This window comes from Abrus precatorius, unplaced genomic scaffold, assembly GCF_003935025.1.
Source record: "Abrus precatorius isolate BTA unplaced genomic scaffold, Abrus_2018 Scaffold10, whole genome shotgun sequence".
Classification (NCBI taxonomy): Eukaryota; Viridiplantae; Streptophyta; class Magnoliopsida; order Fabales; family Fabaceae; genus Abrus; species Abrus precatorius.
This window is the reverse complement of record NW_020874292.1, coordinates 32,526,819-32,544,412: the sequence shown is the minus strand read 5'-3', so window position 1 is coordinate 32,544,412 and position 17,594 is coordinate 32,526,819. Positions and strand designations below refer to the sequence as shown.

The following is a 17,594-nucleotide window of genomic DNA, read 5'->3' as shown; positions in this document are numbered from 1 at the left end:
AATATTTATTTTATATTTTAATTTCAAATTACTTCCTTTTTCATTCTATTTCTTGTTTTTAGAGATTTGTGTAAAAAAACAGTAAAAACTATAAAATTGAGTTCACTATTTTCTATGCAATTCCCTAAAAAAGAAAATAAAAAAGTGAAAATAATATATTTTCTAAAACTGAACAACTCCAAAAACTTTTGTACTAGGATTCAGGAAAATAATAAATATCTTAATTAATACAATAATTTTACTAAATTATCCTTATTATTTGCTAAAATATGGCCTGCACAGTATTTAAAAACGATTGCATTCATTATTTATTTGGGGAAATTAAAATAAAAAATATTAATAATTCATTGAAATCTTAAAGCATCAGTTAATATGATTTTTTTTGCTCGCTAAAATGAAAATTTAAACTGAAGGAAGTAACAAATGTTTTGAGACAAACTAAAATACTTAAAGAGACATAATATAGAGGATTAATAACAAATAATTAAAATCATAATAAAAATACCTTAATATAAAATTAAAAATTACACTTTCTAATTTAAATTTCGTGACCCAAGGATGTTTTCATGGGCCTATAACAGCACTTCTGAATTAGTGCCTTTTCTTACTTTTGGGCTCACACGGAAAATCTAGTTTTTTTCACAAAAACGTAGATTTGATTTGTGTTGGGTTGGGTTGGTATATGGGCCCAGAACCCTCTATAACCAGTCTATCTGTGTTGTGTGGCTTGTATGTTTGTGTCCACAGACTTAGGTGACTATTTTATTTTATTTATCATCATAAAGAATCAATTTCAGCCAATCAAAAAATGGTAGCTATCAGCATCTACCTTACTGCTACTAATATCAGAACACAACTTCATCCATAAACCAAAACTCACACATCTTATATAACCAAAGTTTCAGTTTCATTCTTATGGTACCTTTCTGGGTTTCCCACTCACTGTCAGATGTTGGGTGGTGCCCTCTCAGCCCCAACAACTCAAGGCCTCAAGGCAACAACAACAATTCCAATGCCTTATCCTACTCACAGATTATTGTCTACCCATTTTTGTTTCCTTAAGGTACTTTTTCTAATTTGTTGTTCCTGTTTTTCCTTATGTTTGTTCTTGTTATACTATGATTCTCTAGTTTGGTGATAATGGGCACGTGTAAATTCTTTTGAATATTTTTCTAACTTAAATTTTGTTTTGTTAGAACCCAGTATCAAATACTAGAGGATTTTCTTCAAAAGAGAATTGTTTTATCAGAGGTCACCAAATCAACATCAAGAAATTTTTTGGCCTTATATCTGGTCGGGCTCCACGAAACAAAGCAGGTGCTATGCTACTTTGCTGTCAATGCAATTTTCAAGGGCTTAGTCAATTTGAATATAATTATATTAATTATTACTCTAACATTATGCCTTGTGTTTTCTTAGATGAAAATGAGTACTGCATATTATAACATCAATGTTTTCGTGGAAATTTGGAATGTTACCTGTGTGTCATTTGCAAATCTGATGTTGATTATTGTGAGTTATTGACGTGAAAGTTGAATATGCCAAAAGATGAAAGAAAAAAAAAAAAGGGGGGTGTTGAATGTGTAAGGCATGTTATTTCATAATGAGACTTCATAATATTTGCAATTATGTATGAAAGAAGCTAGGAAAGAATGTGAGAAAATAATCGATTGTAGAACTCTCGTTCCAATGTTGCAGGAGTTGCTGTTTCCCCATGCTGTATGCTGCCACTGACAGAAGAGAATGTGGAGAAGGTTTTGGATGAGGTAAGGCCTGGCTTGATGGCTGATGGAGGGAATGTGGCTTTACATGAGATAGATGGCCTTGTTGTTATCCTCAAGCTACAAGGAGCATGTGGATCATGTCCTAGCTCAGCTATGACCTTAAAAATGGGAATTGAAACTCGCCTCCGGGATAAGATTCCGGAAATCATTGAAGTGGAGCAGATACTGGACACTGAGACTGGTCTTGAGTTAAATGAAGAAAATGTTGAAAGTGTATGGATTTTCATTTTCATGCATCATAAATAGCATTTTCATAATTTCATTGGTCCTTTTGGATTTTAACGTAAGGTGTAAAAAAACTAAATGACTGCTTTGTATCATATAAGTGGAACAATAACAAACTATAAATATTTGATCATAGGACTTTAACTTCTGATTCAAATGTTTTTCTTCAAGTTTCATGTATCATACGCATCAATTTGACAACCGATAATTGGTGTATTATGCAAAACCATGAATAATCTTTGCTTATTGATCCCAGACAGCCTGTCATTCTTCATTCACTCAGATAGTTGAATAAACATGTATACTCATAACTAGAATTGAAGATAAATGCTTAATTAACCATATCTCCCATGCCATCTATTTCTAGTGGCTTGTATATTTGTATAAATTCTCTCTAAAACAAATGCATGCATGTATCTATAAGCTGCAGGATTCATGTTACTAGTGAGCACTTGTTGCTACAGGTATAGATTCTAAATCTTATAAGAACATTGTTCACTTTTCAGGTTCTTTCTGAAATCAGACCTTACCTTGTTGGGACTGGGGGAGGAATATTAGAGCTTGTTCAAATCAATGATTATGTTGTCAAAGTTCGGCTAAGTGGACCAGCAGCTGGGGTTATGACGGTTCGTGTTGCCTTAACACAGAAGCTGAGAGACAAGATACCTTCTATTGCAGCTGTGCAGCTGATAGACTGATGTAACATACAAGTTCTTTTATATTTTTGACTCATCTGTTACAAGATGGAATGGAATCATACAACAGAAAGAACATGTAAAATTCTACACGCTAGTTGCTAATGGATATGTTGCCCCCCAAAACATAGGGTCTGATTGGTTTTTGAATGCTTTTATTTCCTATTTTTCACAAATTACAAAAATGCCACTGTACTTTAAGCTTGTTTCTTGTTTTCAAAGATTTAATTAAACAGGGAAGTCTTAAAACAAGAGTTGTTTTCACTGCTATTTATACAAATATTTGAATACAACAAATAAAGTGAAAATTAAGTTACATGGTTATAATTATTCATTAAAACAGACCCTAGATTTTCAGGCTCCTTGGAGTTTGATTGATTTGGAAAACCCATAGAAGAACAAGAAGTAAATGTTTGATCAACTTGTATATCCACACAAAAATAAGATATTACCACAATAACTCTGCAGTATATAAGAGATTATAGTTATGAAGAGAAGGAAAACAATGACTCTAGATACAATTAACATATATGCAGTGCTACCTGGTTATGTTATTTTCTTTATAGCTACCTGGTTATGGCTCTTCTCCAACTCTTTATAGTGCCTAACAACCATCTAAACCAACAATTAGAAAGCACAAATGGCTTCTCTTTTAAGCATAATATCTCAATTTGCGACTAATTGTTAACTCAGCTACTCAACCTATGTATTTTGAAAGTAGTACTATTGACCATCATCATCTCTTGACATTAAATATCCCATAACAACTGTAGCAGCAATACCAAGAAATATAATCAATGCCATAGTGTAAAGCTCCATTATGTGTAGGGTACACTAGGACCTGGTCCTGAAACAAAAAGGAGTTCAGCCCCATTTAACATATGGAATAACACACCAATACTATAGTTGTCTGTACCCATCCAACTTGTCCTGTGAACCTGACCTGATCCGATGTTTAAGATTCGAGTTATAGTTTGAGTTCTTCTAATTCAGTCCCATTGTCTATATATTAATAATAACACTTTAAGACTTAATAGTGATATCATATTTGTATTGATATTATTCATTTTAAAATTATACTACAAAATATACTTTAATTTTAGTTTCATACTTCATTAATTCTATAATTTAACTATATCTCATATTAAGATTATATTTTACTTGATCATAATCTAATATCAACGGTTAATTATGATTGGCTACTTATTTTTATTTAAATTAAAATATTAATAAATATATAAATGCTTTAATTTCAATTTAACCAATTTAATATATAACTCTGAACTTAAATACTACTGAAAAAAATAGTTATACAATTTGTGAATCTAAACGACATTCATAATTATACATATTCCTAATGTTTTCTTTGTTGTACTATGGAATTAATCTTTTCTTTTACATTTTTCAATATCATGATAAAATGCATACACAACATTATTAAGTGAAGAAGATCAAATTCAAATATAGGAGGAGAATCTCTAAACAAATATTACATCACAAAATCATTAATTAGATGAAGAGTCAGCTGGTGAAAAAAAAAATCCAAACATATACAACATAGTAGAACATCCTTAATGAAAGTCAATATTGATTAAAAAGCATAAATATAATACTTTAAAAAAAAAACTCAGAAATCAATCATATGAATTTGAGAAAAAATAAAAATAAATTTCGAACATGGAAGACGTCAAAAGTCACAAAATATATATTTAGAATATAATATAATATTTCATTATGCTTAACATTGATTGTATTTAGCAAATTAAAAAATTGCACATCTCTTCTTTATGATTGTATTGCAACAAACTTAACTTATATTGATATATAAAAAATATCTTTTATTATATACATATTTTTATACAACTCATTTACATAATATTAAGGATGTATTAGTTAACATTATTTTAGTTTCATTTATTTTCAAATTTTGTGGTGCTACTAAGGTGACTTTTGAAAGTTATATAATAAAGAAATTATATTTTCATACAGTAAAAAGTATTAAAATTATATAAATGATAAAAAAATAAAAATCAGAATATAGTATAACATAAAATGGAATGAAATATTTATAGTGTAACACCTTAAATTTAATTTTCAAGTAATAATTTCACAAAATGGGAGTAATAAAATTTTCATTTAATAAAAAATCTCATTACAGAGTTTCATAAAACGGTTCAAAATAATAAAGAATTACAATTTATATCAAAGACTACTACAAAACTAATTCAGTTACATCATAATTTTAAAATACAATATCAGTTCTATAGTAGTTCACCCTTCCTTCACTGAGTCTGGTGCTGATCGTCTTGGTCACCTGAAAAATAAATGTAAAAATGAGTACTCTACACTATCTAACACATATAACTAACATAGAATCTCACCATGCATATCTATAGGTATTCTAACATGTTTTACTCAAGTCTAGGTAATTACAAGCAACATTTCAAGCATTTCATTCCAGTTCATAATTGATATATTCACGACACCATAACAATTTATGCACATGCTCTGACCGTACCTAGCCACGAACATTGTGAAACTGTGATCACAGATTCATACTATGAATGATCGCCAGTCACCCCGCCTCACAAATAATGCGTGGGCAGTCACGGGTCACTCAGCAAAAGTATTGATCAGATGTCTAGTCAGGAGGAGAGTATGTAGCTCGTGGTGCACCCACGCTCACTGTTGATGTCACCACCACTCTCTCTTCTCTAAGGTATTTCTATCGTCCTCATCTTCCACACCTCTAGTATATTGCTGAACCATTCATAGCATCATTACAACAACATTCAACATGCTCCTATTTACACACATTTTAACCACACACATTACTCATTCACAACACACGACTTAATTATCCATAGTCATTGACATTACACGATACATAAGCACACATTCATTCGCACACACGGCACAAGTGCCCACACTCATTCACAGTATACGGCCCATGGACCCACATTCATCTACCACACACGACACACATGTCCATTTTATACACACAATATTTCAACATGCCATCTATACTCATTTCATCCACTTACATCATTCAAGAACACACAAACACACAAACACACCTATTCGCCTATATTGGGCTCAATCATTTCACTCATCACATTCAATATCAATTGCTCAACATGCTCATACACATTTCCTACAACCTATCTCAGTCACATCACAACATTCAACGAAATAAACGGTGAATTAAACACAATGAGATAGGGTAAAGTCCCCCTTACTTCAAATGAAGACCCACACGTAAAATCAGTAATGAGAAGGCTCCCCACACGAACTTAGTCCTAAATATACGAAAACTTCTCGTGAGAACCAAGAAAAATTGAGAAATAAGAGAATGTGGATAAAAAATCGAAACCATAACTATTAAAACTTACCTCCAAGCATTTTCACACAATTTCAACCTTCAATCTTACCTTCAAACGGCTTAGAGGTAATTTAATTGGTGAAATAAGGTTTTGAGTCGAGAGAATTGAAGGGACCTTAAAGAGAGAAAAGAAAAAAATGAGTTTCTCAAGTCCTAACCCCTTTAAATCTTTTCTGGTCTGATTCTGCAGAATCTCGTTATAATGAGACTGCACCTAGAAATGCAGTCCAAACTATGACTCTGTCGTTACAGTGACAAGGCGACAATTTCATACCTCACGCTCAGGGCCCTCTCACTACAACGAGAATGCCTTGCAACAACATCCATACTTAGCCTGTATACCTATATCCACATGCATATATATATATATATATATATATATATATATATATATATATATATATATATATATATATATACAAATCCATACATTAATAATTAAACTTTATTACAAAATTTGGAGTGTTACATGTAGTAAAAAAAATTTTAGCAAACACATTTGACAAGTAAAATGGGTTTGATTGGATAGGTAAACAAAAATAATATAAAGGGGAAACACCCCCACCCCATAATTTTAATTGGAAATCTAATAATTTTTTTGGGAGAAAGTAATCTGACTACAATAATTAGGGCATGCCCTCCAAGTTGCAGCTCGTCTCCTAGGAGTCATTACCCAAGCTACCTATAAATTTTTAAAACAATTAATGTTGGAATGTATCTAGACGTGTCTAAGATATATGTTTACCTTGTACATACTCAATTTCACAAAATGAAATACTCAAGTTTTAGAGATTGAAGAGGAAAAAAAATTCCTTATCACGAGACATGACTATTTTATATATATATATATATATATATATATATATATATATATATATATATATATAAGCACAAGACATCTATTGAAAACATCTTTATAAACAAGCAAAAAAATAAAAATGAAAAGATTTTATTCAAGAGAATAATATATAGCATTTTGAAATGACTACATTCATGTCCAACTGAAAACTTGGTTTAAAAAAAAGATAGGGCATGCATGTTCTATTGTTCCATATCTAAGCTAAGACTTATGCCTTCTGAAATCAATAATTGCAGCAGTATGTAAATTAAAGTTACTAAATATTTTCTCTTTTTCATTCTTGTAACGAAGTAATGTTGGGAAAAACAGCATATATTAATTAGGATCAATGATAAGAATGCACATAAAACACATTTCCAAAGAGTAATGGAAAGCACAAGATGTATGAGGTTTAACATGTTGTCTGCCTATGTTAAAGAAAATACTCCAACAAAATATTTATTACCTCAAATTAGGATTACAAGATTTGTGAAAACTTAAAAAATAAACCACCCTAAGTATATGTTAATTATCCTACATATCCAAATACATCATTCAAGAGTTATAAAGAATGATTAAAGTCCATTGACACTACTATATTTTCTCAAGAACAGTCAAGTTCAAAATTCATGAGCATAGCACTCTACTAGGTCGCTTTAAAAACTGCTTAATCTTTAATAGACAATTCTTGCCTACCATAACCAAGACAAGACTCAAAATTAAGTCAAGATGTTGCTTTCAAGAGCTTGAAGGCTCAAATGATTATGGTTTACTTTTTCTTCATTTGAGTTTGTTCTATTGCTTGAATTAAATTGAGAATGAATCGCTCATTATAAAAGTTTAATTAATTGATGAATTGGTGACCATACCACACATAATTAACATGATCATAGTAAGAGTAGAGTTTAGGGTTATAGAAGGAGCAATTCATAATTATTTTCTACCAATCAAATTAACTATAGGTTACCGAATCTCTTCATTATTATTAGCATTAGTTTCTATTGACTTTTCTGTATATATATATATATATATTATATATATATATATATATATATATATATAATGCTATCATCTAAAAGAAAATGAGAAATGGATGTGATCAATCAGAACGTACAAAACCAAAGCCCGCCTAACAAAGACCACATTATAATTCATTTTGTTTAAATGTGTTAAATCGTCTTAACGTACATTAATTTCTGCTTACATATACTCATGAAATTAGCTAGTTCAAACAAATTCTTCACCACACTTTACTAATTAATCAAATTAAGTTCTGAGCTCGAGCTATTTACAATTGTAATCATCACTTACATGGCATCCTAGCTATATCAAACTTACACTGTATACCCACATATATATATATATATATATATATATATATATATATATCATTTACTAATAAATAAAACGGTCAAGTATTAGAAGCCTTTATTAACATATTTTTTATAATAAAAAAATTATTAGTATACACTTTAAAAGTTTAAATTAGTGAATAATATAATATACGAAAATTTAAAATGTTAATAATATATATGAATAATTTTACTAACAAAATTATTCATTTATGTAGTACATTAGTATAAATTCATAATGTCTTAGCTATATCTTATATATACTTTTTTAGATAAAAAATGAATTAATATAATAATTTAATAATTATAATATTTTTATTTAAAATTAATTATGATTATACGTTTTTGGTAAAGTTTTCAAGTGATTAAACTTTTGTAGTAATATGATGATGAAATATATTTGTGGGTGTAGAACTCTGCTGATGTTCACTTAATTTGTTATATAAATAAGTATATATACTAATGAAATGTATGCAAAGCCTTCCTTTTTTTACTTTTCTTTTTGGAAAAAACAACCAAAAGGCTGTTTAATTTTGATATCAATGGCAGCTGCTTGATGTACTCAAACTGGACCAGCCAATATATATGAAACATTAAAACTCTATGACTATAGAATTTCCTTGACAACTCTTTATCGGTAGGTTATATTATTGTAAGGTAATTTCTGAAGCTTGGGGAATATATGTCCTAACACATGGAGCAAATTAAACCTCTAAACCTTTTGTATTTGAGAAAACTGAAAAATACTACCTAGTACTTCTAAGAGAGATTAAGAAAAAAATATTAATACACTTTTATCATTTTAAAAATAATTAATTGATCATTTTCTTAACTAATAGCCCCATGCCAGAGTACGTACTCATATGCCTTTCTGACTAAAGATGTCTTCTATTTCACTGATTTGAATTCCAAAACATCACTGACTAAACGGAAGCTTTAGGTGAGCAACTTTTTGATTCTACTTCCATCTTGATGATGCATGAAACTGACATGTTTTGGTGGTCCCAAAATTTAAAACAGTGTTTAGAATGCGTAAATTAGGCGAATTAAGCGTTGGGACAGGTGTTAGTGGGAAAAAGAAAAGAAGAAGATTGAACATACGACAGACACTGCGCGTGTCAACTCTTCAACTTGAATATCTAAATATTTAAGCGAATCCAGAAGTTAGTTTAACAGTCGAATTTTCGATTCCCTAAAATATTGTATTTATTTATACAATAAGCATTCAGATTATATAACCAAACTGCGTAATTAGCCCCTTTATACACGACATACACACACTTGAGGAGAAAATTAAACTAATAGAAAGAAAAACTAACATATTTTCTTTGCATTGTAGATAATTGGAGAGCATTTCGTTACTTCCTTCTAGCTTTTCTTTTCCTTCGTTCCCTTCTCCCCCAAAACAGGTTTGAAAAATATATACAAGACCATATTCAAAATACATCATACTATATATATATATATATATATAGTTGCTTTGACCATTGACAATATATATATAGAGAGAGAACACGTATAGATAATAATTAATGGCTTTATGGAAAAAGCAAAACACATTTGAATTGATCAACGTGTCTCGGCGAGGCATTGAAGAATGTTCACCTGCATTTGCAAACAACTTATATAGCTCTCCAGTTCTGCCACCATTTGTTCATTACACATTTCCTCTCCACCGGGTATCAACCTTCTTAGGCTCCTCAACTGGCCACTGATGATCTCGTCATCGTCATCAACTTCTCCTCTCAAACCCTTTTTCATTTCTGGAATGTCCTTGTACTTAGAATTCTTCAAACTAGGGGTTGAAGAGAAATAATCCAGTGCAACCATTTCATTTTGGTCACAAATCCTTGATGAATCTTCACCAGTCTTATTTTTTTCATCAAAGCTAGTAGTGTCACTATCTACTTTGACTCTATCCCTTTGAAGCTTGACACTTAGAGCATTGCTCCATGCAAAACCTTGGGCTGAGAACACCATTGCCATGTCCACTTCATACTTAACAACATTGTGAATATCACAATGGCTTCTATGTTCCGAAGAAGTAGTCCTATCTTTAATCTTGATCAAAGCTGGAACCAAATAGTTCATGTAGTTTCTAGCAAACGCTGCTTGTACCACTTTGTTGGGTTCAAGTGAGTAAACACGTCTACGTTTAGCTGGTTGACCCTCCATGTAATAATCCAAACACCCTTTTGTGATCAAAGTGTAAGGAAAAGAAGATGTAAGGATGATGAGTGATTACAGTAGTTAAAGGGAGGAAAACAAAGTAATGGGGTATGGTGAAATTGAAGCGAGGGAGAGAGACACAGAAAAATTGGTTGATTTTGTCAGCTATGCTAAAGAGAAAGAGGGCAAAAAGAAGCTTTTAGGAAATGGTGGTTGTGGTGAGATTAGTGTTGAAGAAAGTGGAAGTTATAGGCTTGATAAGGAAGTGAAGTTGAATAGGAAATAAAAAAATATATTATTTGCATGACATGAGGAGGCCCCATGCACTGAATAATTGGAGTGATAAGGAAATTGGTTTATAAATAAAAGAAGAGGAAGGAAGTATGGACGCAGGCACACGCACAAAAAGAAGTGAGTGAGATATGTGAGTGCAAAATAGTGGGAGTGGTCTATTTTGAGTGGCACATGGCGTCACATGCTTCTTGCTTTTCACAATGGAGTCTCTCCCATGTGCCACTACAAAACAAAGACACCAAAACCCCACTATAAATGCACCGCACATGACCCCAACCCTCTCTCTCTTTGCACTCCCACCCTCTCCCCTGCTTACAAGTTTTTCCCCCCTCATTTCAAATCAACCAGCTCACATCCTCCTTTTCCCACTCCTCCCTCCTCTCTCTCTCTACGTTTTTCCTTTTTAATTACCCTCTTCACTTTGTACTTTTATATTTCTCAATACATGTATTATTGTTAGCATGGAAGTTTAAGTTTACTCTTAATAGAAAGATTTAAAAGATAAAAATATAAAACTATAATCATTAGTAAAAAACTTTGACATATTAAATTGTAATTCTAGTCTTGTTATAGAGAAGTCAAATTCATGAAAGTTTCACCATTGTGACCCCAATACAGGTAAATTAACCTAACAGATGTGGTATATTCTGATAAGATGTATGTGACAGCTAGCTAGTCCCATAAACCGCCCACATTAAGAAAGTTAGGATTTTGAAAGGATAAACAAAATCCAAACCATATTGGCCCTACTCTAGTGGGGTGATTGCAGCGCAAAGATGATAAACCTAGAGTTGGGTAAGCAAAGTCAATAACTTGTCTTCATTGAGAAAAAGTGAAAGCAAAAAGGTTCATCTTCTGGTAGCTTGATAACTTAAATCAAATTTTGACCTTCATGTTTGGTAATATAATCACTCCTCCTATGAGAGCCCCACCTGATTTATATACTGTTTATTCCAAAAAGGAAACTAAAATGACAATGAACTAATTAAAGAATAAAAAAAAAGGAAGAAGAAGAAGAAGATCATGAAGAAAGTTAGCTCAAAGTCCTTTTGCTTTCAGAGGATCCTGGACCTGGTAGTTTCCAAGTCTGAGGCAAAACTAAATGCCAACCACCCTTTGGACATTTTGTGGGACAAGTTTGCATGTGCAAAAGAGTCTCAGAATTCAGATTGTTAGTATAAAGTACGGTTCTCATTCTCACAGTTAATAATTATTAATAGTGGTGTTATTCTACCTGATGCAGAAACAGAAAGACTAAGAATTATATATGAATAAATATTGTCAATTGCATGTATAATATTACCTCTCATACAGGATGACATAATCAACAGTAATTTGTTGGGTATGGCCTGTTGCCACGTCAAAGTCAATGATCAAAAGCAATACTGCAATTAGCCTTGGCAGGAAAGAAATCAGGTATTAACATTAATTGAATGCTAGCATAGTACTAGAGAACTGCATTGACGAGTCACACACAATTAATGGGTTAGTGAAAATTTGTCAGGGTGTTTGATTATATTGAATGATCTATGATGGGTGTGTTTGTGACGATGCACGAATAGACAACACAAATGCATGATGGTGCCTTGTAATAAAATCATATGTGATATATACATTATATCAGGAAAAAAATTAATACCATCAAGAAAAGACTGACGACAGAAAGACATAGCGGGAGAAGCTTTATCATTATTTCCATTCATACAACATATATAGATCATTGAAATGGAACAAGATTCTAACAGTTTCTCAAATGGGGTGTAAGCTTTGATTTCATCTTAATTTATATTGAGTCTTCTTATTGCCTCTTCGATCATTTTAGATACCATCTCAAGTGTTTGATATTCTTGAATAACGGGACATTATCAGAGAGAGATACAAAACTGAAGGAAAATGTAACTATTAGATTTTTCAATTAATTACGATAATTTTTCTTTTTCTAACAGGACCATATATAAATCTTGTTCAAGAGAGAATCTAAATCGAAACCAAAATTAACCTCTAGCACTAGTACATTTTTTACTATTTTTATCTTCCTTAATTCTTTGAACTGGGGCAGCAATCAAATCTCAAACTCTTAACCCCGGCATTAATTAACCAGAACCTTAGAAGCAAACAATTACCACTAAGATTTAGAGGCAAATTAATAGATAATAGACAGAGTATCTAATCACCAACAAATGAATAAACATGTAGCTAAGATATTTTTCAACAATATATGTATGGTATAATAAATAAATAAAAAAAGGATTAAGGAGATATGGTTGGATATGGAGGGACAACACATGGGGACATTACTCACGTAGTTGGGTTTTGTACTTTAGCCTAATTTGGGAGTATAGTGGAACAGTGACATCACGTGGAAACTTGTACAGGGTGACATCTTTGGTGGGAACAGTTACAGCAAATTCTAGCTCAACTCAAAATCATGCAGCTCCTAATAGCCCTCTGCACACTATAGGCACAGAATGCTCCACGGCATCTACTTCTGAATCACAAAGCTGTCTGTACGGACACAACCTTTTTCTTGGTGGAAGAGATCGAGAACGACAAGGCCACACTTTGTCACTCGCTCAACGCTGCTGGTGATGTGAGAGTGAGAGGCCACAAAACCAACACCTTCATTTTCCTCTCTTCAATTTCACTTCTCACACACACACACACACACACACCCCCTCTTTCAGTGCCACACGCACCCCCCATATTTTACAATTGTCGTGGTAATTGGTTTACAAATATTTTAGTTGTATTAATTTTATTTTTTCTCTCTTTAGTTTTTTTTATTATGTTATATTGTTTGTTATATATGTTTTAATTTTTCTTCTAATTATCATTTCTCTTATACCCTCGAGTATTTATCAACTAATTTTTTTGTCTGAGCATTATATTTTAAGAGTTAAATAATTTGATTTTTTTACCTTGATCCAATGAAGTATCGACCCATGTAGGCTGATGTATGCCGACCACTGGCCGTTTATATTGCTATTTTTCTATAAACATTATAAAATAATTATATTTATCAACTAAAGATGATCACAATTGTATTGATATCGCTTAAGTAAAATTTTATATTTAAATTTTTATGTATATAAAATATTTTTAATAATAAACTTACTTACTACATCTAAATATATAATTTAAATCAGATTTAAATTGAATTGAATAAAAAATAATTATATTAAATTTTTACATGATTAAGATGATTTAAAATTATAACTTGAAATGCTTAAAATCATTTAAAATGTTTGTTGCAAATTTATTGAATGGATTGAATATATATATATATATATATATATATATATATATATATAATAAATTGTTATATTTGTAAATTTTAAATATTTTATTATTTTAACTAAATAAATTTATAAACTTTCATTTTATAATATTTAGATAGACAAAATTTTAAGTCCTTACATAACATACAATTAATAAAGTCTCCAGCAAACTTTAGAACTAGTTGACTGTCCTTTTTGTTTCTCTGTGTTAGAGCAAAAACTTCATTCTAATATCATCATTTAGAAGAACCATTAACTTGAATACTAGTTGTTAGGACCTTCAAGGAGGCTTAAATATTGCCGAGATTTTTATCTATGGGCTACAAGTAGAGCTATTAATTTAAGGTTCTTAGCCACAACCTTACTTGTTAATGCAAGTCAGACTAAAATAGCCTATTTAAGTTTCTAAAATGATAGTACAAGCTTAGCCATTTGCATGCAATGAACTAAGCTTGTATGAACGACCTTCTTATAATATGTTATTTTTTAAAGTTTATTTTAAAATACGTTAAAGATAAATAATTATGTTAATATAATTTTTTAAGCACATTAAAATTTAAAAACTAACAAATATTATCAATCACTTTATTCAACAAAATTAAAATACATTGTTGCAAAAATTTAAGAAAAATATTCTAACTAGTCTCTCAATTATTTAAAGCTTTATATCTTTAATTGCATTTATCTTTCATTGTCATCATTTATAATATAATATAAATATTACTTAAAAATATATTCATTTAAAAAAACTTCTAAATTTTTTATCTTTAAAAGCACTTACCTAAAAATGAAGAAACAAAAAAATAATAACACATATTTAATGTAATTTAACACCTACGTCCACTGACTTTTCAACCTAATTTTATTATTTTATAAATTTTATTAAATAAAATTATGAATTTAAAAAAAAATTAAAAATTCGTACTTAATATACAACTACTTAAACAATTACATTTTATTATAATAAAAAACATAAAATAAATTCTCATGTTACATTATAATACACCATATATAGTCCGACTCACTTCTTTTGCTTATAACTACAATGCCGGATAATGACTATACCTTCCTATGTTCCACGAGACAATAATCATCAACATATAGGGTGCACTTGGAAGGTTGGATCTATAACAAAAAAAAGAAAAAAAGAATGACAGTAGCAAATTGATATACACTGTTCTATGCTAATAAGATTTAAATTGTGAAAATAAAATCATTTTCAAATTTTATCAAATCAATTTGCCAGATTCTATATGGCTTAAATTTCCCAATGTTCAAAGGTCTTGATGAGCTTAAGCAAGTCAACAGCAGAACTGACACAGAATACAATGAACATAAAGTAACTTGCACAATACCCTTTTAATGCAAAGTTCAGCAAAGTGGGGGGAAAAAACTTTAAATGCTAATTCCAAATTCAATACAAGATGATTCTGCAGCATCATTCCAACAGTCTATATCATTCAATTCCCCATGTAGCAGAAGCAACCAACCAAACTCTTAAATTGGAGTGAGTGTGCTCCTATAAATGACCAATGCATTTTTTATTAATGATTTTTTAACCCAAGTTATATATAGCAATTATAAATTTAATATAATTAAATACACTAATAATATTAAATATTACAATTTTCAAAAAAAATTGTTATATATATCTTCTTATATTACAAGTTTTAAAAAAATCATTATATAAATACTAACTAGTATATCAATCTAAAATTAGATGTTAAATTCCATAGTTTGAATTATGACAAATGGGGTGTTTTTTTCTTTTTTTTCAAAAAATGTCACGTGCTTTTAAATCAAAGAATAGTTTTTTCTTTTTGGTAATTGAAAAATAGATCAAAACATAAAGGCCGAATTCTGAACTTCTCAGTATATTGGTACTGTAGATGGCGTTGCTGGTCAACTTCTGGGCTCAGAGTTCCAAATTAGAAAGCCCAAACCCGTTACTGTAATAAAAAGGCTTAAAAAAAACCACTCAAGAGTATTTATCAACTAATTTTCTTGTCCTAGCTCCATTGGGAATAGGCATGGTAAAACAGTTCAGTTCTATGGACTAATCTAAATATACTAAAAGAAAATGAAAATTTGACCATCATATTGAAAGGGTTAAATAAATTTATTTTTTTTTACTTTGATCCAATGAAGTATTGATCATGTAGGCTGCTCTATGCTGACCTGTCATTTTATTATATTTAAATAGTTGAGCTTACTCAAAAAATTCGTAAATTTTAAATATAATTTTATTATTTTATAAAATTTGAATAAATAAAATAAATTTTTATTTTATAGTATTTAAACAGACAAATTTTAAATCTTTATTTCATATACAATTAATTAAGCCTCTAGCATACTCAAAGAACTACTTGTTTGCATTTTTATTTCTATAAAACTTCATTCTAATATCATCATTTGAATGAACCATTAACCTTGATACTAGTTGATAGGACATTTAAGGAGACTTAAATAGAGATTTTTATTTTTATTTTTTTATCTATGAACTACAAGTAGAACTATTAATTTAGGCTACTTAGCTCCGACCTTACTTTGAGTAGCAAGTTAATGCAAGTTAAACTAAAAAAATTAATTCAAGTTTCTAAAATGACAGAACAAGTTAAGTCCTTTGCACTGTAACTTATACAAATGAACTTTTTACTAGATATTTTTCAAAATCTATTTTAATATGTATGAAAGATAAATGATTATGTTAATAATAAATTTTTAAGCACATTAAATTTTAAAACATCAAATATCTGTCTAGCAAATATAAAAATAACAAATATTATCAAATCACTTCATCGTCATCATTTATAATGTAAAATAAATATTACCTAAAATTATATTAATTTAAAAAAAATAAAATAAGAGAGCCATCTAAATTCTTTATCTTTAAAAGCAGTTATATAAAAATAAAGAAACAAAAAAGCAATAACACATATTTAATGTAGTTTTACACTTACATCCCCCGACTTTCAAATAATTTTATTATTTTGTAATTTTTATTATATAAAATTACATAATTTTTAAATAAATAAAATTACAAACTCGTACATGAGATATAATTTACTCAGGACTTCAATATATCTAAACAATTGCATATTATTATAATAAAAAACATAAACTAAATTCTCATAACTCACCTCTTCTTTTGCTTATAACTACAATGGGGAAAATGACTATACCTTCTTATGTTCCACAGGACAATAATCATCAAGATGGAAAAATGAATATTGAATGTATTAGATAAATAAAATAAAATTGACAGTTCTGTTGTATGTTAATAAGATTTAAATTGTGAAAATAAATTCATTTTCAAATTATAAAATCAATTTGCCATATTCTATATAGCTTAAATTTCCCAATGTCCAAATGTATTGACGAGCTTAAGCAAATCAAATACAAAGAACATAAAGTAACTTGCAGAACACCCCTTTAATGCAAAGTTCAGCAAAGTGGGAAAAAAACATAAATGCTAATTCCAAATTGAATCCAAAGTGCTTACGCAGCATAATTCCAACACCAACATTGAACAGGAAAAAGTAGACTACTACAGTAGTCGATTCTCTGTGGACTGTGG

At 30.0% G+C, this 17,594-nt stretch overlaps 2 protein-coding genes across 2 annotated transcripts; one reads left to right on the top strand and one right to left on the bottom strand.

Moving 5' to 3' along the window:
• Positions 1 to 869: 869 nt before the first annotated feature.
• Positions 870 to 2,831, top strand: LOC113848545 (nifU-like protein 3, chloroplastic). Its single transcript, XM_027478144.1, has 4 exons — positions 870 to 1,063; positions 1,197 to 1,317; positions 1,699 to 1,997; positions 2,516 to 2,831. The coding sequence occupies exons 1-4, from the start codon at positions 950 to 952 to the stop codon at positions 2,705 to 2,707; spliced, it is 726 nt and encodes a 241-aa protein (XP_027333945.1). The 5' UTR covers positions 870 to 949; the 3' UTR covers positions 2,708 to 2,831.
• A 7,014-nt stretch (positions 2,832 to 9,845) lies between these two features.
• On the bottom strand, positions 9,846 to 10,451 carry LOC113852314 (transcription factor bHLH146-like). The gene has a single exon (XM_027482546.1). The coding sequence runs from the start codon at positions 10,449 to 10,451 to the stop codon at positions 9,846 to 9,848; it is 606 nt and encodes a 201-aa protein (XP_027338347.1).
• Positions 10,452 to 17,594: the final 7,143 nt, after the last annotated feature.